The following is a 26,278-nucleotide window of genomic DNA, read 5'->3' on the forward strand; positions in this document are numbered from 1 at the left end:
GATCGCCGGATCACCTCCTGCCCCTGAGGGCTCCCAGACTGTGAGAGGGGGCAGGCCGGGCTGAGGGACACCCGCCTCCAGCGCATGAATTTTCATACACCGGGCCTCTAGTGATGTATAATAGGCCAGTGAATATCATGGACAGCAACCTATTGCCTCACTTCCTTTGTTGTAGCGTAAGATCCTTAGTCAGCAAATCTTAGGATTTGAGGTCCGTCACATAGCAATTATTTTGATTGGTGTCAACATACCTGGATCAAGCCACTTTTCAGAGGCAGAAATACAGGTTGCTAGGGGTGTGTGCTTGACAATGTGGCGTCAGGAGAGAAGTCTGGGCAGAGCACAGGAGCTTTCGGACAGATCTCCAACCTTTACTTTCTTTGTTCCCAGTGTCTTTCTGGCAGTTCTGATGGGACAATTCGCCTGTGGTCCCTCGGTCAGCAGAGATGTATAGCGACGTACCGAGTCCATGATGAAGGTGTTTGGGCTCTGCAAGTCAATGACGCCTTCACACACGTGTATTCTGGAGGGAGGGACCGGAAGATTTATTGTACAGACCTAAGAAACCCTGACATTCGAGTGCTGATTTGTGAAGAAAAGGCACCAGTTCTCAAGGTATGTGATATATATTTTTTAAATTGATTTGAGAGGAAGGAAGAGAGAGAGAGAGAAAAGAACATCAACATCAGAGAGAAGCATTGATTGGTTACCTCCTGTATGCGACCCGACCAGGGATCGAACCCGAAACTTGGGTGTGTGCCCTGCCTGGGAATCGAACCCACCACCTTCTGGTGCAAGTGACGACACTCCAACCAACTGAGCCACACCGGTCAACCAGGGCAGTATGTCATATATTTTAGTTTATATAATTAAGATTGTTACATTGCTCCTGAGAGCGCCTGGCTGTCTTAACCTGTCATTAGAGGAGGAATATGAGGAGTTCAGGTATCTGTAAGCAGAAATTGTCCACTGCTCAAGAGGGAGGGAGGGTGTGGAGGAGCACTCCTCGGGAGGAGGGAATGAGCTCGCTCACCCTACACGTGACTGCTCGGAGTGGTCCTGATCGGGGTCTGGATGTGGGTGCATGGGTACTTGGGAAGCCATCCATATTGACAGCTATTAGAAGTAGAGCCTAGGCTAAAAAATGGCCAGGCATCACGGGACAGATGTCCAGCCTCACTGATAGTCCTAGAATTGCACACTGAAACACAGCGAGGAACTTTCAAAGGGAGCATACAGACAGACTGCCCTGTCTTCTCAGAAATCATCTGCAAACATCAGGGAAAGCAAGTAACAACTGCAAATACCCATCTGTGAAGCTGAGTGACATCTGACACCCAGACCAGCATAGGAGGAAGGGCTGCAACAGGGAACAGAGGTCGAGGAGACATTGAGAGGATGCCTGTGGTCTGGCTGAGTGCAGTTCTCTAAGGTAGAGGGCACGTCCTAATGGACAAACCAGTAATGCTTTAGAGAACAGCAAGCGAGTTAGGGCTGCTATCACAGACACAGCATGTGTGCAGGAAGCAGCTGATGGGGTGACAGGTGGGGAAGAGGAACACTGCGCTGTGGGTCCTGCAGCTGCCAGGGTCTCTTGGCTGGAGAAAAAGACCTTAGCGCAGACAGCCGTGTGTTAAAAGGAGCGTCACTCTGGACTGAAGAGGATCCCGGCTTGCTAAGAGTCGGGCCCTGTCCCCGCAGCTCCAGTCCTGCGGTTTCCTGGTACAGGAAGAACAGTGGGCTAATGCAGAGTGATTCCCGTTGCATGATATATGGGCATTTATATATTTTATACATTCAGTATTTTTTTAATATATTTTTATTAATTTCAGAGAGGTAGGGAGAGGGAGAGAGAGATAGAAACATCAATAATGAGAGAGAATTTTTGATTGACTGCCTCCTGCATGCTCCCCACTGGGGGTCGAGCCTGCAACCCAGGCACGTGCCCTTGACCGGAATTGGACCTGGGACCCTTTAGTCTGCAGGTTGACGCTCTATCCATTAAGCCAAACCAGCTAAGGCATACATTTAGTATTTTAAAAATACAGAAGGGCACACAGTAAACTGTTCACAAGTGCACTATCCTTGGGTGAGGGGGTAGATTATGTGGGGTACTTTTCACTTTTGCTATGCTATGTTTTTACTACTAACATTTTCAAAGAGAAAAATAAATCCATTTCTTTGTTATTAAGAACATAAAAAAATTCTATTAAGTCTCCTTTGGCCTGTGCCCGTTTAGATCCCTTAAATCAGGGGTGGGAAACGTCCAGCCCACAGGCCATGTAAGGCCCGCAAATCATTGGGTCTGGCCCTGCTGAGGCATTAGGTGTGAGTTAATTAAATGTTTGACCAAATATAGCAGGTTAATTTTAAGTTGATAACTTTGTGTGGCCCTCACATGATGTTATAAATATCCAAATGGCTCTTGGCAGAAAAAAAGGTTCCCCACCCCTGCCTTAAATTAACCACACTTAAATCTTTAAGCCATTCTTTTTGGTGAGAAGTCACTGCTGCTACACTTTTATAGGGTCATGAATTTCTTTAGCACAGACTCCCTCATTCATTTGTTGAATCCCTAGCTTTTAACACGTGCCATGGTATAGTCAACACACAGTGCTGAATGGAGGAGTTATTTAATAATGTAGAGCTGGTCCTGGCAGCTCAGAAGAATCAGCATTCCACACCGCGGTATTTTTGTGTGTTGTTCTCAGATGGAGCTTGATAGGTCAGCTGATCCGCCTCCTGCAATCTGGGTTGCAACAACGAAATCTACAGTAAATAAATGGGTAAGTGAGCCATTGTACAGCTGACTAAGGATTAGAAGCTGATAAAGGATTAGACCCAGTAGCAATGCTCAGTATGAGCCTGGCTCAGCATGCCTTTCAACAGCGCAAAAACCTAAACGCCCCTATGAATGCAGGTGCGGGCCTAAGGGTTGTACAGAAATTAAGGTAGTGGTCAAATGACGCTTCGATGTCTTTGTCAGAAGCCAAGAAATATATGTGACATGCCTAAGCTGTGGCCCGATACAGCCAGTAGATTTAGTACAGCTCTGACCTCATGGAGCTGCATTTGAAAAGAGGCAGCCCAGTACCAGCACAGCAGGGAAACTGGTTAGGCTTCTGTTTCTCAAAACCGAAAACTGCTTTCAGACTCATTTCCTTTTTCTTCATAGTATGAAAAACAGGGAGAGAAATAAGAGGACGGTCAGAGAGAAGTCATCAAAAGTACTATTAATGCTTAAATCTTAATTGAAGACTTTAAGTTTTCTTACCAGACTGTTCGTGGATAACAAAAGAACAAGTGTTTATATTTATTCCTATTTATTATGCAGGTCAAGTGGTCTGTCTCTGTACTGTAACAAATGTTACATTTCTTGTCTAAATTTCATTGTGCTAATTTGCGATCAACATAGTTTACCTGAAAGAATGCCTGCTGTTCTCTCCAAAAAGACATTCCCTTCTTAATGTTCGTTTGGGTTTTTTAAATCATGGTAGATAATCATACTTTGTCACTATTTTTTGGCTGATGTTTTATTGTTGGGTTGTTCTCATTTGTTTGTTCTTTGTTTTTCCTGCCACTTTAAACAGATTGGCAAAGCTTATAAAGCATAAAATGACTAAATAATAAATTTTGTTCCTTCAGACATTGAAGGGAATTCACAACTTTAGAGCCTCTGGAGATTATGACAATGACTGTACAAACCCTATAACACCCCTTTGTACACAACCTGACCAGGTTATTAAAGGTGAGTAAGGAAACTGGAAGGTATTTAGTACCTTTTGTGGAGATTAATTGTAGTTACTAAGAGACTGACAGAAATGGAGGAGATGACCTTCCTTTAAATGTAATTCTGATGTCAACAAAAGACTCATAATAGCATTTTGATTTATTTTTAATAGAAGAAAGCTTTTAAAAACTGCTATTTAGTGACTTCAAAATGTGGGCTTTCTTTAATTAATCTTTTTACCCAGCATCAGGATGGTCACGGCCTTGGTAAAGCCAACAGCCATTCTGAAAAATATATAGAGTTTAGTGTTGTCTTTTAGCACAAGCCAGAAAAGTCCACTCTGGTCCTAGAATTCTACAGACTACAGCTGTAATGGCACCTCTGACTTTAATGTCAGAGCTTGGGATTAGAATATTGAATGACACATTCAAGAACAATGTTCCTGCAGGAGCATAAAGAGAAGGAAGATAGGAAGCAAAAGTTGATGAGAGATGGGGCTCATTTAAAGGTTTCCTGTCATTATTTGGACTTTCCCAGCGGGTAAAACTGTCTGCCCTTAACAGTTTCAACCAGTAGCCCCGTGTTGAAGTGAGGATTCTTTTAATCTATAATCTGTATTAAAACCAGACTGTTTTTGTTTGATTGGCCTTAAATTGCCTTAGATATAATGACACAGTCTTCTGATTTGCCTTCTTCTTCCTGGGGGGCTAGTATGATTTATGTTCTGTTAGATACCAGTTCACTGTTATTGCCGCACGGTGAATTTAAATGTAGTGGAAGGATTGTCCTGCTAATTGTGTGGGTTCTTCTCCTTTAGGCGGTGCCAGTATTATTCAGTGCCACATTCTGAATGATAAGAGACATATATTAACAAAAGATACCAATAACAATGTGGCATATTGGGACGTATTGAAGGTGAGTATCTTTTATATTAAATATATGATACTGGTTCATATATCCCACTTATTTTTTATGATATAGATATACATAGATGTAGATACATAGATAGATATACACCAAGATAATAAGTATATAAATTAAGATTTCGTTTCAATAATACTTTATTTGGGGGGTAGATACTTTCTTACGTGAATATTAGGTAAGGCTATAGTCTCCAAAACGAATATTTTGTGGGGGGGTTTTAATTTAAAATTGTAATAGTTATTTAAAGGTAACTGCTCTAAAATAAAAATGTTTGACCATTTTTTAAAAAATGTTTTAGACTCCATATTAATAGGCAAAATGTGAAAATGTGTAAAATTTTGAGTAGCTAAGTCAGAATCAAATTAAGTTGCCACTTAATTATTATACTTTCTTTTTTATGTATAGGCAAGTAAAGTGGAAGATCTGGGCAAAGTGGATTTTGAAGATGAAATTAAAAAAAGATTTAAGATGGTATATGTACCAAATTGGTTCTCAGTAGACTTAAAAACAGGGGTAAGTTCACAGTTGGTACCTATGCAATTTGGGATAGTTGAAAATTTCTAACGTAGCTCAAAATTAAGTATCATTAATTACAAAGTCCTATGTTTTTAAGTGTGAAAGGGAAAAAATTATTAATTCTTGCAAAATGTAGTTTAAATATCTTTTTGTGTCCTAGTAAATTAAACTGTAGTTGCATAGAACTGCATGAAACACTTTTTGGTTCTGAATCTGTGGCTTAGCACTTTCGTTAAACAGTACAAATAAAGGTTTAGATACGCGTTTGGAGAATGTATCCAAATGGCATGCCACTAACAACGTTTGCTTCTGACAGATGCTGACTATTACTCTGGACGAGAGCGACTGTTTTGCTGCTTGGGTTTCTGCCAAAGATGCCGGCTTCAGCAGCCCTGACGGGTCAGATCCAAAACGTGAGTGTGTCCTTCCTTCTCTTCCTCCTTGCGAAAGAGAAGGTGGGTCTGTGCTCCCTCCTTGTGCTCATCTTTCTAAGAGTCTGTTCTGTTGTGTTGATGATGTCTTTGGTCAGGATTTTCCTAAGAGTGTAGCATGTACCCGATGTATACAAATACCGTTCTAGTGGCTTCATATGAAATAGCCTTTTAAAGAATGGCTATATCTGAACAACCAAATAGAATACGTTTGCTCCATATTACCACTGCTTCAAACATTCAAAGATAAAATTTTAATAGACTTGGCAAAATCTCTGAAGTCTTGCTTTTAAACATCATTGGCGTTGGGTTAAGAATTTAACATCAGGCTCTGGCCAGGTGGCTTGGGGGGGTGCAGTGTCGTCCCATACACCACAGGGTTGTGGGTTTGATCCCCAGTCGGAACACATGTGGTGTTTCTCATCTTTCTCTCTCTCTCTCTCTCTCTCTCTCTCTTTCTCTCTCTCTCTCCCTCCCTCCCTCCCTCCCTCTCCTTTCTGTAAAAGCAATAAAAACATATCCTCAGGTGAGGATTAGGAAAAAGATTTTAACATCAGAATATGTGGAAACTTGTTTTTATTTCTTTCCCTCTATTTTTAGGTAAAAACGAGTAATTCTCTTTTCCATTTTTTTTTCTTTTTAATTAACTCTGTTGCAGTGAACTTAGGAGGACTTTTGCTCCAGGCACTCCTAGAATATTGGCCTAGAACACATGTGAATCCCATAGACGAAGAAGAAAATGAAGTAAACCATGGTTCGTGCTTTTATATCGGGATAAATGGTTAACAATTACTCAGAAGTTAAAAAGACTTAGACTGGTTGTTATTTTAAGAAACATTTTAAGCATTTGCTAAATTGTGACATAATATTTGTGATGTGCCCAATTTATTGCCTTCCCTTCCACATCCCAAAGAAGGAACATCCATCCAGTCTTCACTGAAAATCCAAGGAACTTTCAATCAGTGAAACTGATCAATATAGAGAGAATCAACCCTGTATATTCACATGACCTTTGTCCTTAAAAGTAGACAGCTTAGCAAGCTTATGCTGAAGCTGCTTCCCAGGGTATCCATGGACCTGCTGGACTTACCTTCAAGCCAGCTAGTTAGCTGCCTCAGAAAGCCAGGTTGGCCTTGTATTGTCATATTTCATGTTGGCCTGAAATGTTGCTATTACCTAGTCTGATGATCTGCCTGATCTTGGCTCTGAATGTTTCAAAAAAATCAAATTCCAACTCAGAAGTGTCAGGACAAGTGAACACGTCTATATAAAGAATAAATGCCCTTGAGGACATTCAAAGACTGTGTGTGCCACAGGCAGGGGCAGCAACCTTCTCATAGGCTCAGTCTGATTAAAGAAAGAGGAGGAAAGATCTTAAAATTTGACAACTCATGTGTAACCTACAGCCAGTTGAAGATGCCTTGTGTCCCACCTACCGAGGGCCCACTCCGCTGAGGATTCTGAGTTCCCTGGAGTCCGCTGAGGATGGCCCGCTTCTGGTGGTCAGCAGCGATGCGCACCTAGCAGGGACTTCGCTCTGCTGACTGACTCATCCAGAATGATTTTTGGACTTTAAATCTCTTTTGTAAGCATGGCATGTTCCTTGAAAGCCAGTCTCCTGATGTCCCTGCCAGAGAGAGGGCACTGGTCCCCCCATGTGGCTTTTCTTTTATGTTACCTCCCCATCAGAATTGCACAGTGGGCTGGGACCCAGGGAAACTCAGTGGACAGATCTCTCCACCGAGGGTTGAGAAAGCAAGGCTCTGGTATGGCTCTGCCATTTATCAGCGGTGTAGCTGTGGGCTTGTCCTGTCCTGTTCTTCGCTTGTCCTCCATCTGTAACATCACAGACAGGATGCCCTCAGAGGCCCAAGTGTCCGATAAAGATTAGTCAAGAAACAGTGCTACTGTCAGCACCTCTTGGAGCCAGGTTTGGGTTGGGGGAAGAAGTCCCAGGAAACCCCAAGTCATTCTTCAAGTCAAAGTGCCACAGTAAAGCAGGGCAGGGCCCGCCCACCTCCCCAGCCAGAGCTCAGGACACTATGGTGTCCACCTGTCTGGTAACCTGCTGTACCTGCTGTGCTCAGCAGATACTCGGGAGTTGCTTAGATTATATTATTGAGCTCAAGTACTCGGGCCTCTAGTAAGCTATAGGTGGGGATAATGCAGATAAATGGGCATGGACCCTGTCCTTCAAGGACTGACGTTCTGCTGGGCAGAGAGCTACCTGCATGAAGCATTCTGAGTCCAGGGAGAAGTGCTGGGTGTCATGGGAGCGGCCTGAAGGTGCTGTAGGATTTCAGAGGATGGGGCTGCTTCTGGATTCATTGGGGAAATTCATGAGCAAGTTGGCACCTGAGTGGGGGTTAACTGCACTTGGGTCCAAAGATTACAAAGAAAACAGTGAAATGAAATCTGCAGAGAACAATATGAATAAGAGTATGACCTCTCTGGGGATTTTATTTTTCACTGATCCCTCTGCCATTAGTTCTGGCCGCCATGAAAATAATTTTTTTTCTGACCCAAGAAAAACACACACCAGATTACCATTTATAAACACACTTTCCTAGGCTCCCCTGTGGTTCAAGTAGATGGTTATGCTTTTGCTTCAAATCTCAAACTTTAATCTCTTCTACTAAAACCCTCTGAAACGCAGTCATTTCTCATGGGGCACATCACAAGTTGCTATACCAAGTATTTCTTACTTTCAGGAATTTGACTTGGTTTGTTTTTTGCCTTTATTTTTTACTCTGGCCGACTTAAAGGACTTTTAACTTTAAAAATATTGCAGTGTTTGAAGCCTGGGTAAACATAATGTTTAGAATCTGTTCATTGCACTAACTCTGCATCTGACACCATCTGTATCTTTTCCTAGTAAATGGGGAGCAAGAGAACCGAGTACAGAAGGGGAATGGCTATTTCCAAGTGCCCCCCCACACCCCCGTGATCTTTGGTGAAGCAGGAGGCCGCACACTGTTCAGGTATGAGCGAGGAGGGCTGGAGGCATGTCTAAGGAAGCGGAGGCTACAGATTGTTCATTACCACTCTAGAGGTGCCAGGGCTTGGGAAGCTTCTCATCTCGGTGAGAGAGTTAAGTGATGCTATTAGACCACTGTTCTGAGAGCTGAGCCTCTGCTGTTAAATGAGGTCGACACCTTGCCTCGAGGCAACTTCTCTGGTGGTGTCTGCAGGAAACTCACTTTCACTTATTCAGCATGACTGCCGAGGTCAGGGGACAGATGGCAGCACCAGAAGTCCCTGTCCACAGGACAGCATCAGAGTAGGTGACTGCCCGCAAGCTGGGTCAGGCAGGATGGACTGGGCTGCTCCTGGGAATTGTTGGGCCCAGCGATGGCCTGATCTGAGGTGTGAGGCTGGCCTGCGTGTGTCCCTGCAGGAAAGAGCTACACTGGCCTTACCTACACGTTGCCAGCAAGGCCTGCTAGAGTGACGGGGAGAGCGCACGAGAGCCGTGTGTAGGGCCATAAGTAAGAAAGGGGCTTGTCTTGCCCTTGAGCGCAGCATTCTCCGCCTTTATGGTGGTTTCCTGAGTGTGTTACCAAAATACCCTGCCCCGCTCCGTGGGGAGGCCTGTGCCGGGGGCTGCAGCGCTGGCAGGGGATCTTTCTCGAGGGCTTTGCCTGCACACAGGCTTCCCGCATTATGCAGGGACTCAGAGGCAGCGCTGGTGCTGCTGGCCCCGGAGTCTCTCGCTCCAGCTGAGTGAGCCATCCCGGCTGGCTGCACTTCTTTCCTCAGCTCAGTGGGTTGTCCTGAAGGAACTCTGTAAGGCCCTGTCCCTTTGTCTAGTGTTTATAACAGTGATTTTGTCATCTGCTGTCGTGTCACTCACTACCTGGTGGCTATGTTTAGGCTGCTCTGCCGGGATTCCGGAGGGGAGACCGAGTCCATGCTCCTCAATGAGACGGTGCCGCAATGGGTAATTGACATCACTGTGGATGTAAGTGTCCTCCAGTCCCACTTCGCCCTTGTGTTTTTTCCAAATCATGAAGCAAGTTCAGAACTGCTTCAGACTGTATAACCTGAAAGTGTCATAAAAACTAGATTGCCAAAGAAAACAAACCCCAGAAAGCTGACAGGACAGCCATCCCCGAATCCTCGTGCTCCGCCTCCCGAGGCTCCGGCAGGAAGAGAGCAGTAGGCGTAGCCCTCCCGCTGCAGCCACGGAGCCCCGAGCTGTGCCAGGGACGGAGCCGGAGCCCCGAGTGTCAGCTCTAAGCCCTTTGCAGCCACTGCACAGCCCTGCGCCGGTGCCAGACTGGTTGGCATGTCCACAGTGACTTCTGTGTCTCCTGTCCGTGAAAACCAGGCGGCACCCAGTGAGGGCTACGTGCAGTTCTACCAGCTGATGCAGGAGCCGCCTGGTGCCGGGGACACCCCTTCAACCCTGGCACACGCGGAACCCTTCCAACACCCTTAAGTCCTGGGCTCCCCATTCACCTCAGAGACGTCTTTTTAATCGTGGATGGAGGAGGGAGTGGTTGTAACTCCCTTTTTACTTTATGTGATTACAAAGCACCCTTCCACCTGGCGGGTCCCTTGTCTCACAGCCCTATATACAGAGCTCTCCAGGCCCCTGCCCGAGGACCCCCGTCCCTCTTCAGTCTCACTTTTTGTAAATAAATTTATTAAGTAAAAACTAGACTGCCAGGTAGAATCCTGTTCTGCTTCCCTGTAGTTCCAAAGTTGCAGAAGTAGTATTGGCATTCATCTGTGGATATCTGTATTGGTTTTTAACTATAAAAATAATATATGCTTATTAAAGAACATAAATGAATAAAGTGAAACTCCCATCCCTTTCTCAATCACTCCTTCTCTTCCATTTGCCCCCTGTCCTTCTCCCCAGAGGTAACAACTGTTACTAGTTTAGTGCAGAGCCTTTAGTGCTTTTTTCTATGCTACATCAGCATATATTACCTGCATGTAGCTTGTTTTATTTTCACAAGATCTGTTATGCATACTGTTCTGCAACTTGGTGGTTTTTTGTTTTGTTTTTGTTTTTACTTAAAAATCTATCTTGAGGATTTTTTCATGACTCTACAGATTGGATCATTTCTTGTAAATGACTGTATACTATTCCATTGTATAAATGTACCATAATTTATTTAACCAGTACCCTATTAATGGGCACTTGGGTTGTTTCCAATGTTTTCTATTACAAACAATGCTTCAGAGAACATCCTTGTACATATAACTTTGTGTACTTTTTAGGATAAATTCCTAGAAGTGGAATTGCTGGATCAAAGGGTATGCACATTTTAAATTTTGATAGATATCGGCAAATTGCCCTCCACAAGGCTGTACCAGTTCGCACTCTCTCCACAGTATATGCGTGCCCACACCCTCACCCACACTGGGTACTTTCAATCTTTGATAAAAGACAGACAAATACTATCTCATTGTTTTAATATAATTTGGGTGTTTTTTTTAATTTGTAGTGAGGTTAAGTATCTTTTCATATTGGCCATTTCTATTTCTTCTGTGAATTGCTTGTGTTATTTACTTATTTCTCTATTGGGTTATTTCTCCTTCTTATTAATTTATAGGAGCTCATCATATTAAATATTAACTCTTTGACTATTATGTCTCTTAATTGAATTTTTACTTTGTTCGTGGTATTTTTGTCAGGCAGAAAGTTTTAATTTTATATAATCAGATTGACACTTTATGGTTCTGAGTTTCATGTCTTGCTTATGTAGCAAAAATGTTCTCCTGTATTCTCTAGTATGTTTATGATAATTGTTTATGTCTGGGTCTTTAATCTATTAGTTATTTTGTTTGGTGTGAAGTAGGATGCTAACTTTCTACAAATGGACAATAGCCAGTGTGCCAACACAATTTTTAAATAATCTATCCTTTTTCTACTAATTTGAAATGCTGTCTTTATCATATACTAAATTTCTGCATATACATGGGTCTGTTTCTAGACTCTCTTCTGTGCTGTTGACCTGTTTTGTATACCCCTAAAGCCATATGAAAAGAGATTTAATCTCTAGAACCTTCAGAAAGTATTTTCTGTCCCAGATATACCACCTCCACGCCAGTGTGACACCTGGTGGGTATTCTGTGGTCGTCTCCAAGTCCGAGCTCCCCCATAAACCACTACTCCTTTGAATGTGCAACTCACCTGGCATACTTTAGGCCTGTGGCTTATTCCTGAGAGGAGACATCTGGATGGGCCAGGGCATGGAGGCTCGGAGGGGATTGATACCCAGAGAAAAGATGACCAGTTAGTTTTATCTTTCACTAAGTATGTGGTTTACTTCACGGTAGATGTCTAGCTAGTTGGCTGAAGTTTCCACTCTTGTGCAAAACCTCAGCCCTCTGACGTCAGAGGGAAGAGCGGGGGAGGGCCTGGTGGCCTTTCCATTGCATGAGGGGCCTCGCCAGCGTAGACTATGGTTTTGCTCAAAGACAAATGTTATGGGTTTCTCTCAAGGCACTTAATTTTTTGTTTGGGCCTTTAGGGATCAGCCTTAATAGTTTAATGTAGAATTTAGATTTTGGTTTGTATGGCTTCATGAATTAAAATAAAATTTGTCTCCCTTTAATACCTTGAATTGTTATTTGAAAAGAGCCATGTTTGCAAGTTCATATTGCCACTGACATTACATATAATCTTTTATTACAAAACTGAACCTTATACTTTTCTGATACATTTTGTCTAAGGCTGACTTAGATAATTTGATAGCTTACTGTAAATTTCATAGAAAGTGACTTTTAATTGTAAAACAACTATTAACTTGTAAATCATGTTCTCCTATTGACATCATTTTAATCTACCAGTTAATAGAAACTATGATGCCATTTTTTACTTTTAATATTTCAGAAAAATATGCCCAAATTCAACAAAATTCCTTTCTACCTCCAACCTCATGCATCTTCAGGAGCAAAAACCTTAAAAAAGTAAGTAAATGTACTGTCATGTGATGCTTTTATCTAATTAATTACCAGACAGGTTTTTTATTCCTTATGATTGCTTTTATAGCAAAGGAGGCAAGGACTAGATATAAGGCTAGTTTTATAATATCACTTCATACAGTTTAACCATTTACCAAGTACCTACTGTGGTAAGCTACAGATGTTCAAAAATAAGACATGGATTTTGTCTCTTGCCATAATCTGTGCCCGACACTCTTTTATATGGAAGAGTGATGTGACCTCACCCTCCATTACTGACACAAGTCCGCGTGAGGACTGGGTGAGTGCTCCTGTGTATCCACAATAACTGCTTCTATGGATACCTAAGAAATCATGAGCTTAGGGGAAAGAAATGAATTTTTGGAGCTTTCCAGAAAGGCTTCTCGAAGGACACGGAATTTGAGCTAGACCTGCAAGGATGGATAGAACTTCAGGAGATATTCCAGGTCCAGGAAATGGTTTGATCAGGGACATGGAAGTGGAAGTGGAAGCATGCGCAAGAACTGAAAACTAGTGAGGACCTCTGTGCTGCAGCCTAGGATGGGGGGGCGGGGGGGGGGGCGGTGGGAAAATAACTTCAGAGGGAAGTCGGAGAAGAAATTCCGGTTTCATTGGTGTATATCCTAGCAAATAAAATGAATAAGACTTTAAAACCTTTTGTTGGGGGGTATTTCCAATCATATACAAAACAAAGAATAGGAGAATGAACCCCCATTATCCCATCCAGCAGCTTCCAGTCATTCTCCACACACGGCCAAACATTTGCTTCATCTGCTTCTTCCTCCTACCCTCCCCCCACCTGCCTGCACACACACAGGAGCAAGTCCTAGATCAGTGATGGCGAACCTATGACACGTGTGTCAGAGGTGACACGCAAACTCATTTTTTTTTGGTTGATTTTTCTTTGTTAAATGGCATTTAAATATAGAAAATAAATATCAAAAATATCTTTGTTTTACTATGGTTGCAAATATCAAAAAATTTCTATATGTGACACGGCACCAGAGTTAAGTTAGGGCTTTTCAAAATGCTGACATGCCGAGCTCAAAAGGTTCGCCATCACTGTCCTAGATCTCACTTCACTAGATGTAATGACCCTAAACTCAAGGTGCTTTCAGAGTTTGAGCCTGAGCCTGCTTGGTTCAACCATTAACTGACATCAGAGAAACAGAAGTAGGTTTGGGGGTAAGGCCATTGATGAATCTAGGTTTGGACATGTAGAGTTTGAGGTTCCTGGGGAACAGCCAACTGGAGATACCCAGTCAGCTATCGGGTTTGTGGGTGTGGAGTTGGGGCAGGAGGTTGTAGCTGTAGGCAGGCAGGCCCTGGGGGAAATGGGCCTGGGAGCCCGGCCGCCTTCCCTCCCAGAGCAGGTAGTGTGTCCGCTCTGGTGCAGCACAGTCATGGCTTAAAGGGCACCACAGAGGTCGATTGGCAGTTCTAAAAATGGCGTAAGGCAATGACCAAAACTTGTATTGGTTTATGATTCTGTGGTCTGTTTTCATCCTTATAAAATGTTAACACCAAAGAATAGGGAAGAGAGAATATCCAGTGACTTCCTGATGTCAAGTCTGCCCTTGCCTTTTACAGAGATAGACTTTCTGCTAGCGACATGCTCCAAGTCCGGAAAGTCATGGAACATGTTTATGAGAAAATCATCAACTTGGATAATGAGTCGCAAACCACTAGCTCTTCTAATAATGAAAAGCCAGGAGAACAGGAGAAAGAGGAGGATATTGCTGTGTTGGCAGAGGAGAAAATTGAACTTCTGTGCCAGGACCAGGTAGGTGGGCTTGCGGACCAGGGCCGGTGCTCGGAGTTACATCACGGGGTCTGATTATGGTTCCCAGGTCTGTTGCCTTTGGGGGGAGAAGGGGCTTCTGCTCGTAAAGAGGCTCTAAGGAACTCTGGGTATCTCCCAAGGAAAGGACACAGGGTCATCTTGATTTGCAGAGCAGATTCTCTTAGTTTAGGATGTGAAGTGGGGTGGGTGGAGCTGTTTTAAAACAAGATGCACTGAAGGCCTTCGCGAGGAATGGCTGGAGACGGTGTCCTGCGCCCAGGGTTGCCACCCCGGGGGTGGGGGAGGGCAACCGTAAAGGCCTTAGATAGCAGAGGCTTTGACATTTCTAATTTATGTTTTTCTGTTCAGGTTTTGGATCCAAATATGGACCTGCGGACAGTGAAACACTTCATATGGAAGAGTGGCGGTGACCTCACCCTCCATTACCGGCAGAAGTCCACGTGAGGGGTGGGCGAGCGCTCCTGGGTATCCATTTACTGACCTTCCTCTGTGGCCCCAAGAGTAGTCCTAGGAAGCCCACTGAGCCCAGTGGGAGCCAGACTTCTAATGGCCGATTTGGTATGGACCGAGATTCTCTTTCAACTGCAGTGACTAATGGAAATGTAATATAGAAACCAGTCTCCTTGTGTAGAGCAATCTGTCCCCAGGGAGGCAGAGTCTGAGAGCAGAACCCCAGCCAACTGTCTCTCGAGATGTACAGAGAACTGACAGGCCAGCGCAGGCCTGGCTTCCTCCTTTTATTTCAAAGGACCTTATCTTCGTTAGCACTTGTTAGAAACACATCCTGTAGGGCCATATCTGTCACTGTGTTTCCACTTCACACGTGCTGAGTAGCTTTTCTAAGAGTACATTCCATTCGTGCAGTACCTATGAAGGCTTTTTCCAAGTTTGTCATTAAAAACAAATTGTTTTCCCATTTAAGACAGTTATTTTTAATAGGAACTTGCTGATGTACAATTCGAGAGCCAGCCCATTTCATAAATGACTAGTGTTGGGCTTGTTTCTACTACTGCACCTCAGATGTGTTCCTGCAGATGGAGCTGTGGCACCTCCAGGGGCTGGGCCATAGCACTTGGACCGCTGTCTCCCAGCGATGCCACACTGACCCCAGTGCCCCGGACTGTCCGGCAGCCACAGGGAGGTGCAGCTGTCTTACTCCTTCCTCCACTGCGTCATTTTATTTACGGGCAAAGCCAGGTGGCACCAGAGGTACTTGCTCTGGTGAGCAGCAAGGCACCATCAAAACTTAAGACTGTGGTGAAATTTTAACTTCGTTTAAAATGCTACCTGAAATGTATGGTGTCAGTGCAAGGATATCATGGTGAGTTGCTTTGGTAATTCATAGCCTGGAAACATACATACTTGTTTTCCAGAGTTTTATATGCAGGTTTTTGTTGTTGTACCTCTATCCAGATTGCTTTTCACTGTTCTTTCTAACAATCTAAAGCTTTCATAGAATCATTTGGATCTTGTACAGAATATAACTTATTGGGGATAAACACTTCAACTTTTGGCATAAAAACACTTTGGATTCTCCCCAAGGTCATTTGTATTCAGACGAGAGCAATGGTCTGCCCCGACCAGACTACGTGAGACACGCCTCCCGTGTGGAGCCAGAAGCACAAGTGCCTTCAGAGGCAGTTCCTTCCAGGCCAGGGGCCTCCCCAGCTCGTGTGCAGCGGCGCCCATAGCAGCGGGGCCCGGGGCGGGGGTGAGGAAGGGTTTCTTTTCTACGTCTTCACGGATTCAGCTGAAGGCAGCTGATGGGCCTCGGTCCAGACCTTCCTGTTTGAGACACTGGGATTCGCACAGCTGTAGGGACAGGGCTCCCTCCCTCCCTCACCGCGGGCAGCCGCCTCTGGGAAGTGGACAGGTCACTGCCGCTGGCTGAGGACGTGAGCCCCACTTCCACTGAGCCCTCCTCCCTCACGCAGAGAGCAGCCCACTTCTTTTGTAAACAGCCCTTTCTATCTGTTGGATACAACAGTGCACTTTTGCTGCACGTTTTTTAGCAATAGCCGTGAATTCATGTCAGAAAACACACCAAACTCATTTACCAGCCCTGTTATGTTTGCATGAGGGGCCCTTGGGCTAAAGGGAGGGTTTTGCTGCTGGGCCGTCTTGCCCTGCTCCCGTGCTCCCGAACCTCGAGGGGCGGCTGTGCTCCCTTCCTGTCATAGATCTGACCCCAGCATGGTTGTACTTTTTTCTTTTCTTCCCGTCAAACCAGTAAGTTTCCAGAAAAGTGGACAGTCTGCAATGCCAAAAGGGTAAAAATCTGTATTTCACAGTTGTATAGAATAAAGGCTTTAGTTAAAATATTCAAAGCATAGTACATGTTTATTTTTTCACTTGTCATTTTCCTTCAGAGCAGATGATAGAGAAATTGAGAAACCTGGTTTTCCTGTTTACCCTGGAAATGATTAGCATTGGTATCCACTTTATCCTGCAACTTGGGAAGAGGCATGTGTGAAGCAAGGAAGGCCAGAACCCTTGGGTGAGGGTGCCGGGGCCAGGGGGCCAGGCTGCAGCACAGAGACCTGCCCTCGGAGCAGTCCCTGGGCTTGTTCTTCCTGCAGTTCCGCAGGCGGAGCTGGGCTCCCAGGCAGCCCAGGAGCAGGCCCCGGCGCTGGCCTTGCACCCAGGCCTCCTGTCTGCAGTGTGGCTGCGCTGGTGGGCTGGACAGGGCTCGCTGTCTGTGCGATCAGAGTGCTAGAAACTCAGTGTTCACTAATTGGGGGCCTCCCTCCATACACTTGGCCTGTGCCACCTTCGGCTGATCGTCCTTGTGCTACGGGCCTAAGAGCTCTGAATTTCCTTGTACATGCGAACATTACAAATCAAGCAGCAGTGGGGACTCAATGTGGACAGAGACGAGAGGACAAGGCCAGAGGCAGCCTTCATGGCAACAAGCACAGAGTGTGGGAAGGCAAGGGACTCTAGCCGGGGCAGGTGAGGACCCCTGCAGGACAGAGCACAAGACCCATGCATGCCTTAGCCTCCCAAGGCACCTGGTGGTAGGAGGAACAGCACACACACACTGGGAAAGGACAGAAGGGCCCTCACCCACTCTTGCCCTGGCCTCTCGTTTCCCCTTGTGGGGAGAGCTGTGTGTAAAGAGATCTGGTCAGGACTGGCTTGGAGAGTGTGAATTTAAATTTATAACTTATTCACCACTGGGGCTGGCCAGGTGCCTTGTGTATGTAGAAGAGACTGTTGTTTAAGTTTGGGAGCTGACAGGGGATACACTGGAGATACTAGGTCTGTGGGGTGTCGGCCCGGGGGAAGAAGAAACATCATGGTCTAAGCACAGATGAGTATCTGCTGAAGGTTCTAGAATTTCCAACCCTCCTCTCCCATGAGAGGTGGGCAAGTTCACTGCCTCCCTTCTCCAGCTGTGCTGGCAGATGTCAGTCAACCTGAGCCAGCTGTGCAGTGTGGCACAGGGATGGGGGCACATGACAGAAGAGACAGTAATTGGGGCTTCAAGGGTCCCCAGGGTTGGGGTGCCTTCCAGTAGATAGCACTGGCTCAGCTGTGCAGGAAGGCAAGCTCTGCAAAGCAGTTAGGCAAACACCACACCCACCCCTTCCTCCCTTACCCCACTGCCACACCTGATCACGCCTGGGCCCTGCTGCTTCCTGGGAAGCCAGTGACCACGCAGAAGCAAGCACTGGGCCTCAGCGTACATGGCCAAGATGCCCTTCCCCAAGGCCCACACCTCCTCTCCCCACCACCAAGGCTCCGTGCGCCACACGAGCAGCAAAGAAGCCTTCCTCTCCTCCCCCAGCTCCCGCCAAACTGGTTTACCCTGGGGTGCTGCTCCCAGCTCCCTACCACCCCAAAGATGTGCTTAAGATTCTCAAACAAGGGCTCAATTCCCCAAAGCCAGGACCATCCCGCAGATGCTGGCAGGTCATTTCTTGGAAACCAGCAGGGTGAGTGGACACGAGCCCTTCACCTACAGAAGTCCCCACACATCACTCGGAGCCATAGCCCAGGAAGCTGGACATACTGGGCTGGGATCAGGCGAGGGGCTGGGCCCGTAGTGTGGCCTGAGCTGCCTCCCCACACCTGGACCTCAGGAAATGCCATCAGGGGCCTTGCCATTGCCCAGGGTGTTGTTCGGGGGTAGCGAGCTGGGCCTGGCTGGCTGCCTCGGCTTCCGCCCTGAGACCTGGACTTGCTGTGCTTGCCGGCTCCTCCTCGGCCTGAGCTTCGAGCAGCTCAGCAGACAGCCCGTCCTCCGGCGAGGCTGCAGAGGTGAGGCTGTCGGGAAGGGTCAGCTGCGGCAGGTGGTCCTGCTGGGCCTGGGCACCGGGGCTGTCCGGGAAGGAGACCTCAAACTCGGATCCAGACCACGTGGCCTCACCTGCAACACACAGGAGGGGGCTCAGGAGGCCTGCAGAACCTGGGGCCTGTGTGGCCGGGGCAGTAACCCCACTGACCTCCAAGTCCCACCCCAGACACTGAGGGGGAGGAGAGAGCCAGTGTACAAACACCTTGACATGGCCGGATTCCTCCCACACGCCAGCCTCTGACCCATGGAGAAACAGGGCAGCCTTCCCAGAGGCCTCTGCGGGTGCAAGCCACTCACCGCCACGCTCGTGAGAGCCACTGCTGGAGCCGACGTCCTCCAGCCCTGCGGCTGGCACGGCGGTGGAGGTCAGCTCTGGGAAGGAGGGCAGGCTGGGCCAGACGCTAGCACTGCTGTCCAAGAGGGAGATGCCCGACACGTCCAGGAAGCCTAGGGGAAGGGGCACAGCTCTTTGCTAGCACAAGACCCTGCCTGCTGAAGGCCAGTCCCCTGGCTCCCTCAGCCCCATTCCTGGGGCACCTGGCTCAGCCTGAGACTAATCTCAGCCTGTGGTGATGCCCCCAACCCAACCCAGAGGTTCGCCCCCGCCCCAACTGCTTGCTTCTAAGGAAAGAAGGGGGCCTGGCATTGGGCATCATGGGAGTGGCACAGTGGCAGAAGGACCAGACCCTGCTCGGGCCCCAATGTGCTGCAGCCTTGAGCGGGCACCTCTCTTCTCTGGAGAGTAGTCTCCCCGTCTACACACTGTATGAGGTCACCTGCAACCATCCTGGCACAGAGTAGGGGTCAGTAGGTCTGAGGAAGGTTTTGGTTCTGTTGCCAAAGTCCAGGCCTGAGCCTGGGGCCCATTTCGGCACCAGGGGTGGCAGGTTCCTAGCCTCCTTGCCAGGACCTGCTCACTACCTGGGTCCATGACTCGCTGCACTGGAGGCGGCGGCTGAAGAGGAGTCTCCATGGGCCGCGGCAGTTCCCCGAGGTCACGCACACCAGAGCTGAGAGGCCCAGGCTCAGGAAGCAGTCCCTCTATGGCGGAGCCAGGTGCCTGCAGCAGGGCCTAGGGGAGCCAGGGAAAAGGGCACAGGGAGCGGGCGGTTGGGACAGTGTAGTCCAGCTTCACCCCAGCCCCCAGCTGCCCCAGAAGCATCGCTCTGCCTGAAGGAGCAAACAGCCTTGGCGGTCAGCCCCTCTCTACAGGTGATGTGAAGTCAGACGGGCCTGGCTGGCCTCCCCGGCAGTGCCGACACGGAGGGGGAGCAGTCTTGCCGCTCTGAGGAGCCCAGGTGCCCATCTGGCTGGGCCCCGTCAATGACCAAGAAGGAAGGGCCTTCCCTGAATTCCAGCATGCCTGGAAAGCAATCCTCCCATGCCCCGGGCACAGGTCCCAGGCACCAGCCCCGTGCCTAAAGGCATCAGGGGACCTGCTCAACAGCCATGAAGACAAGACCAGCACTCTCCTGCAGACGCGGCCGGACAACCAGCCCGGGGGACTCTGATGCCCAGCCTCTGGCCCAGCCTTACCACAGACTCAGGCACAGCGCAGGCTCCGCCCGCCCCGGCGCCTGTTTCCCACTCGTGAAATGTGAGTGACAACTACTGCCTCACCTCCCCACCTCAGGGGCAGGAGAACCAGAGCGGGTTTCATGGTCCCAGAATGGGCCCACCTGTTCCCACTGGGTCCCACAAGCAGGTGGGCCTCCTAGGGGCCTCCAGTACTCTCTTCCTTCTGTCCACATGAAGCTCCCCACATCCCCTAGTCGACAGGTGCTCCCCACGTACCTCCAAGTAGTCACCCTGCCTGGAGCCCATCTCTGGGCCAGGAGGGGCAGGAGAGTCCAGGGGGGTGGTTCCAGGAGGCAGGGCACCAGGTGGTGGGGTACCAGATGGCAGAGTACCAGGTGGCAAGGCACCAGGTGGTGAGGTACCAGATGGTGGAGCACCAGGTGGTGGGGTACCAGGTGGTAGGGCACCAGATGGCGGGTTACCAGATGGCGGGGCACCAGGTGATGGGGTACCAGGTGGCAGGGCACCAGGTAGTGGGGTGCCAGGTGGCGAGGTACCAGGTGGCAGGGCACCAGGTGGCTTCTTGTGGTAGCTGGGGGGCTGGATTGGGATCCGATGCAGATACCCGTAGCCGATACCACACCCCAGACTGCCGAAGTCCAGAAACATTCAATCCAGGAGTTGTCCCACAGCCTTTCCTATGCCTGCCACCCCCACCCACCAATGGCAGTGAGGGGGCTAAAAGGATGCCTCCTGGACCATGGTCAGCCTCAGGATCCCCAAACCAGGGCCCAGCCCTCCACCCCCCACCACGGGGCTCTGGGGTCCATGCCCACCAGCCAGGCCCATCCAGGGCCCCACCAGGACCCCACCCTACAGCCCTCCGACTCCCGGAAGTACCTGCCCTCTCCACCCCAGGCTGCGTTGGGAGTTACAGACACCTCCCGGCAGGAGTCGGACTCGGAGTTATAAACCATCAGCTTCAAGGGCTTCCCCTCGTGGGACTCGATGAGCGTGAAGAAGTCCTCAGACTGGGACAAACACACGGGCCTGAGCCCTGGCCCCAGCGCTGGAACTGGAGGCACTTCCCATGGACAGCACCCACATCTCCACACCCATCTGGGGTCTGGGGAGGGCTGGGCCTCGGGTTCCTCACCTCCTGCAGGAGCTGGTCTGAGCCAATCACATAGTCTGTGTAGGGGCACAGGCCAGCAAGGGAGGCGGGCGAAGAGGGTTCCACATCCTGGGGAAGAATAGAGAACCATAACCTCACTACTGGCGTGGAGGGGGGCCGGAGCTGCCTCTCCAGGTAGCCTGTAGGACACTTGCCCTCTGTCCCCAGGCCAAGGCCTGGAGCCCAGACTCTCCTGCCTTACCCCCCAATTCCCCTACCTCCCCAGCAGAGGGCAGTACCGTGGCATGGCTCACAGCACTGAGCTCTGGAATCTGCCTTGGGTTCAACTCCTGACTCCACCAACTGCTGGCTGGGCGATTGGACAAATACTTAACCAAACTCAGCTGCAGGTTCCCAACAATCAAGACTGCGACATGCAGTGCTCACTCATAGGGTTGCTGAGAAGATTTTACAAGTAATATATGCAAAGAATGAAAGCCACCCTCTGGCCCACAGTCAGCGCCCAGCTGCATGGCTGTTAAGGCCCCTGGGGAGGGGATGGAGGCGAGGGCAGTGGGCAGGACTGGGTATAAGGATCACCCTCTCCCTTAGAGGAGCCGTGAGCCACTGGCCCGTCCCAGCCTCCTAGGAATGCACAGGGATTTCCATCTTCGCCCCGTGGCACTAGTGGGCAAGCTGAGGTAGGTCTAAGGTTGAGAAGGCTCCCCGAGAAGTCGGTGAGCAACAGAGGAGGCTGGAAAGCCAGCCAGTTTCCAACTCAGGGCACCCTCCTGTTACCAGGTCGTGGGAGCAAGCATTCTTGCGAACTTGGGCACCATCAGTGGGCGCACATGTCACGTGTGCACGTGTAACTGTGATGGACACTGACAGCAACGTCTGTGACAATTCCGTCACCGAGACTCACAAGGTTCAGGCCCTAGGCACCAGCCCAGTGCCCAGGCGTCTCAGAGGACCAGCCGGAAAAACACACCAAGGCGACGGTGGCGGCACCACCACCCTCCAGTAGGTGGCAGCCCCACCTCTCGAAATAAGAAACCATGTAAAGAGCAGGGGTGGGGAACCTTTTTTCTGCCAAGGGCCATTTGGATATTTATAATGACACTCGAGGGCCACACAAAATTATCAACTTAAAAATAGCCTGCTCTGTTTGGTCAAACATTTAATTAACTCACCGCTCATGCCTTGGCAGGGCCAGACTAAATGATTTTGCAGGCCTCACATGGCCCGCGGGCTGGATGTTCCCCACCCTGGGATAGAGGGTCACAAGTGCCCAAAGGCATACGGCTAACAAGAGGCAGGGCACGCCATGCAGGTAAAGAGCTGCCCTCTCTGGACACTGGAATGAGAAGGACCCTGCCCTCAGGGAGTCCTCCAATAGCCCACCTGGCTACTGGGCCTGTCCCAGTTGCCCCCACACCCTACTCCCCACCCCCAGGAACCCCCCTTCCCCCCAAACGCCCTCACGTGTTCTGGCCCCACCACCTTCCCCTGCAGTGCTTGGCCTGTGGCCCGAATGCCCCACTCCTCGCCCCACCCACATCCATGCCCAGCCCCACCCACTCACCAGCACGTGCCACACATGCTCGCTGGCCCTGTGGAAGCTGCAGAAGCGCACACTGGCGCCCAGCAGGCCCGGGCCGCCCCACATGTTGCTGGGCACCACCTCCACCTCGCGCACCCGCATGGTCTTCATGTTGAACACCTCCAGCTTCACCGGCTTCTCCACATTGGCCTTCAGCAGGTCCCTCAGCGTGTCAGTCTCCTTGTTCTACGGGGGCAGGGTGCTGACTCCAAGGACCCCCACACCCCATCCGGCCACTCAGACAAGTCTGGGTCTGAGGTGGGGCAAGGGCCTTGGTGGCTTGCTGCCCCAGCAGGGCCACACCACCCCCCAAGTAGTGCTAAATGGGCCTCCCTCAGCTCCCCCTCTGACCCAGAAAGCACAACAAACTCATCAAAGAGCCTCCTGGGTTCAGGGCACTGCAGGCTGTCCCGCTCTGAGCTGCCCCGTGGCCAGAGCCCTCACATCTCTCATGCCCCAAGAGGCAGGCCCCTAGGCCCCGTGGCCAGCTCCAAGAGTCCACTGATCTCCAGTCCACCCCAGAGAGCTCAGGAGCTGAGCGCTGGGCAGGGAGAAGAAAAGGGAGGTGGGAGCTGGGCTGGAGCCTCCTTTGGGGCATACGGGACACGGACACACACACACACACACACACACACACACACGGCAGAGCTCACCAGCCTCGAGTGCCCGATGGTGATGATGAAGTCAAAGTAGGGCTCCAGGCCGGCCTGCTGGGCTGGGGAGTTGTCCTGCACCTGTCCCAGGGCAGAGGCCGGTCACGGAGCCCGCCCCGTGACTTCCAAGAAGCCCTGGCCCTCAATGTCAGAGACCATCACCACGCCCCGTGTGCCAGCGAGGAAACGGGCACTGGCATGAACCGTCCCGGGCAGGCCGCACGCGGGCACTGCTAAGGTGACCTCCCTCCTCTCCCATCACCTTCCCGGGCACACATTTTTCCTCTTTAGGAAAACTGCTCTTCCCTGACCATGATCCACAGATCATGCTTCCAGGGATGCCTCGTAGGAGAGCCCTGGGCAGTCTGGGGGCTACCAGGAGGCCCCACGGAACAGGGTGGCGCAGGCCTACAGGGAACGCCAGGAGGGTTTCCCAGAAAGGTTAAGATGTGGACAGAAAGGGAGGGCCCTTCGTACAGAAGTGGGCAGGGCCCCATGAGAGATAGAACCAGGGCTGTGGCCAAAAAGAGGCAGCAGGGAAGGCAGCCTGTGGCCAGATCCCAGAGGGCCCCAGACCCTGTGGTGACAGATCCCAGGTCAGCCCAGCAGGTGATGGGAGCTGCTGAGGAGAGCAGACCGCAGGGGCAGGAAGGAGCCTGAGCCACGGGGCCTGGTGAGCAGTGCCAAGTCCGCGCCTCACAGTTCAGCCTCCGCTCCCATGCAGGGCATAGGAGTCATTCCTGGCCCAAAGGTGCTCCCTCCCGGCACTGGACTCCCAACTCCTCCCATCTCCAAAAGCACCGCAACCAGGGCTGCAGCTGCAGCCGCAATCCCTCTCCAAGGCCCCATTTACAGAGCCTTGCCCGAACAATGCGGCCTTTATTATCTCCCTTCAGGTCCCAACCCTGAAGGTGGGCTCCACCCCTCAGGCCTTTGGGTGTCATCGCTTGAGGCCCTGATGACCAGGCATCTGCCAGGCCCCAGCCCAGAGGGCTTGGGGTTCCTGTGGCCTCTGGTTCTGCTCACCTCTGCCAGGGGAAGGCCCTGGGCTTCCGCCACCCACCAGCCCCTCCAGGCGTGGATCCCCCAAACTGAAGGACAGCTCACCGCTGAGCCTTCGGATCAAAGCCAGTCCACCCCTGGCCTCCTTCGTGGCAGCGTCACCAACCGAGCCCCTGCGTGCCACCTCCGAAGCTGCCGTGGCTTCCAATGAGAGGATCTACTAGAGCCCCAGGACCCCACCCCTTTAGGGGAAAGCTGGGACTACGTGGCTTTTGAAAACCAAAGGACAGTTCATCAGAGAGAGCTTGGAAGAGGCGCTCCTCCATGTTCGGGGGCCACTCTAAGCCACCCCACCTCCCTCTGGTAAGACCCGGCTCCTGGCACCTGCCCACTACTGCTGCCCTCCACCATTAACAAGGTCCAGAGGCTCAGGCCCCCAGTCTCCAGGCCCAGCCCCCTCCCAGCCACCCAGAGCCTCCCTCTACCCTCTCCTGTGGCCTTGTGCTCCGCCTGGCTGTACTTACTGCCCTGGCCCTGGGCCTTGTCATTGACCACTATGGCCCTACAGAAGAAATTATCTGTGCTGCTGCCACTACACCTCTTCCCCCCCCCCTCCCCAGGACCCCCGTAGCAAGCATGACCCTCTGTCTGGCTTTCCCTTGGGAGTTCCCATCACGTCCAACCCCCCAGCCCCCCACCCACAGAGCCTACCATCACAACACAGAGACCAGGCAACAGCCAGGCACCGAACTGACAAGCTCGCACCGGTCTCTGCAGCCATCCACGCTACACAAGGGAAGCGGGGTCCTGACCCAGTGGTCGGAGGCCCCCCTGGTCTGCTCACCTCCGTTACAACCCCTCCTTCTCTACAGTACAAATCTCGACCCCCAGATCCCCATCGGGCTACGTACGGGACCCTCGCGACCCGCCGCGATCTTTCACCCGGGACCCTCCCCTGCTGCAAACGCTGTCCCCTTGTCGGCTGCGGGCTCTCTCGCTCTCCCCGGCTGGTTAGCGCTGGTCCTCGAGCCCCAGAAGCCTTCCCGGCCCCAGGACGGGCGGCGTGTGCGCCCCCGCCAGCCCCCCGCAGCTGGCGTCCACTTGGTTTTCCCGGCCCGCGGACCCAAGAGCGGGGACCGCGTCCAGGCCCAGCACGGAGCGCGGCACACACAGCACAGCAGGCGATCACGCAGGCGACCTCCGTGCACAGACGCGTCCCGCCTGGGGCTGGTGCAACACCCGCCCGGGAGAAGGGCTATTGCTGGGGCCCGACCCGACCAGGAAACGCTCCCGCTTCCTGCACAGCTGGCACTGGGGCGGGCGCCGGGCTGACAGCTGCCGCGGACCGGCCGGGCCCGGGACTGCCGCGGGGCCGCCTCTCGCGGGCCGTTCCCCTCGCCCAGGGGGCCTCACCCTCCACCCGGGCAGCCGCACTAGGGCCGGTCCCTGCCTCCGCCGCCCGGGGGCCGGCGCCGAGGCGTCCCGGCGCGTCGGTGTGGACGCCCGGCGTCGGTGTGGACGCCCGGCCCCGGTCGCCGGCGCCGCGGGAGCGACTCACCCCGTGCAGGTGGAAGCCCTCGGAGGTCTCCGCGGGCTGCTCGGTGCTGGAGCCCAGGCCCATGGCAGCGGCCCGACCCCGGCGCCAGCGTCCCCGAACGCAGCGCGGACCCGGTGCCACCAGCGCCGACTCGCCCTCTCGGCGCTCAATTACCAGCGCCTGGTCACGTGGACGCTTTGCCAC

At 50.8% G+C, this 26,278-nt stretch overlaps 2 protein-coding genes across 14 annotated transcripts in view; one reads left to right on the forward strand and one right to left on the reverse strand.

The window, feature by feature from the left end:
- WDR48 (WD repeat domain 48) overlaps positions 1 to 15,263 on the forward strand; it is a 33,755-nt gene extending 18,492 nt beyond the window's left edge. For 5 of the 8 annotated variants that reach the window (XM_036333200.1, XM_036333197.1, XM_036333204.1 and 2 more), the window contains 13 exons: positions 391 to 615; positions 2,712 to 2,786; positions 3,646 to 3,748; positions 4,548 to 4,645; positions 5,060 to 5,167; positions 5,487 to 5,583; positions 6,260 to 6,355; positions 8,477 to 8,582; positions 9,475 to 9,562; positions 10,834 to 10,869; positions 12,452 to 12,528; positions 14,134 to 14,326; positions 14,696 to 15,263. In XM_036333200.1, coding sequence (XP_036189093.1) covers positions 391 to 615; positions 2,712 to 2,786; positions 3,646 to 3,748; positions 4,548 to 4,645; positions 5,060 to 5,167; positions 5,487 to 5,583; positions 6,260 to 6,355; positions 8,477 to 8,582; positions 9,475 to 9,562; positions 10,834 to 10,869; positions 12,452 to 12,528; positions 14,134 to 14,326; positions 14,696 to 14,791 — 1,398 coding nt within the window. In that variant the 3' untranslated portion in view covers positions 14,792 to 15,263. Of the gene's footprint in view, positions 1 to 390; positions 616 to 2,711; positions 2,787 to 3,645; positions 3,749 to 4,547; positions 4,646 to 5,059; positions 5,168 to 5,486; positions 5,584 to 6,259; positions 6,356 to 8,476; positions 8,583 to 9,474; positions 9,563 to 10,833; positions 10,870 to 12,451; positions 12,529 to 14,133; positions 14,327 to 14,695 lie in introns of those variants that run through there. The other 3 variants (XM_036333201.1, XM_036333198.1, XM_036333205.1) reach the window with 3 other exon arrangements.
- Positions 15,264 to 16,607: 1,344 nt separating this feature from the next.
- GORASP1 (golgi reassembly stacking protein 1) lies at positions 16,608 to 26,255 on the reverse strand. Of its 6 annotated transcripts, XM_036333206.1 has the most exons (9): positions 26,096 to 26,255; positions 23,536 to 23,616; positions 22,865 to 23,068; positions 21,322 to 21,408; positions 21,066 to 21,196; positions 20,442 to 20,814; positions 19,569 to 19,719; positions 18,945 to 19,094; positions 16,608 to 18,719 (listed from the first exon to the last, which is right to left on the reverse strand). In XM_036333206.1, the coding sequence occupies exons 1-9, from the start codon at positions 26,156 to 26,158 to the stop codon at positions 18,442 to 18,444; spliced, it is 1,518 nt and encodes a 505-aa protein (XP_036189099.1). In that variant the 5' UTR covers positions 26,159 to 26,255; the 3' UTR covers positions 16,608 to 18,441. The 6 variants fall into 6 exon arrangements, with proteins under 6 accessions (XP_036189099.1, XP_036189100.1, XP_036189104.1 ...); XM_036333207.1 differs by lacking the exon at positions 22,865 to 23,068; XM_036333211.1 differs by lacking the exon at positions 26,096 to 26,255 and having other exon boundaries at positions 22,865 to 23,084.
- Positions 26,256 to 26,278: the final 23 nt, after the last annotated feature.

The sequence above is a fragment of the Myotis myotis genome, unplaced genomic scaffold (genome assembly GCF_014108235.1).
Source record: "Myotis myotis isolate mMyoMyo1 unplaced genomic scaffold, mMyoMyo1.p scaffold_m19_p_13, whole genome shotgun sequence".
In the NCBI taxonomy this organism is placed as follows: Eukaryota; Metazoa; Chordata; class Mammalia; order Chiroptera; family Vespertilionidae; genus Myotis; species Myotis myotis.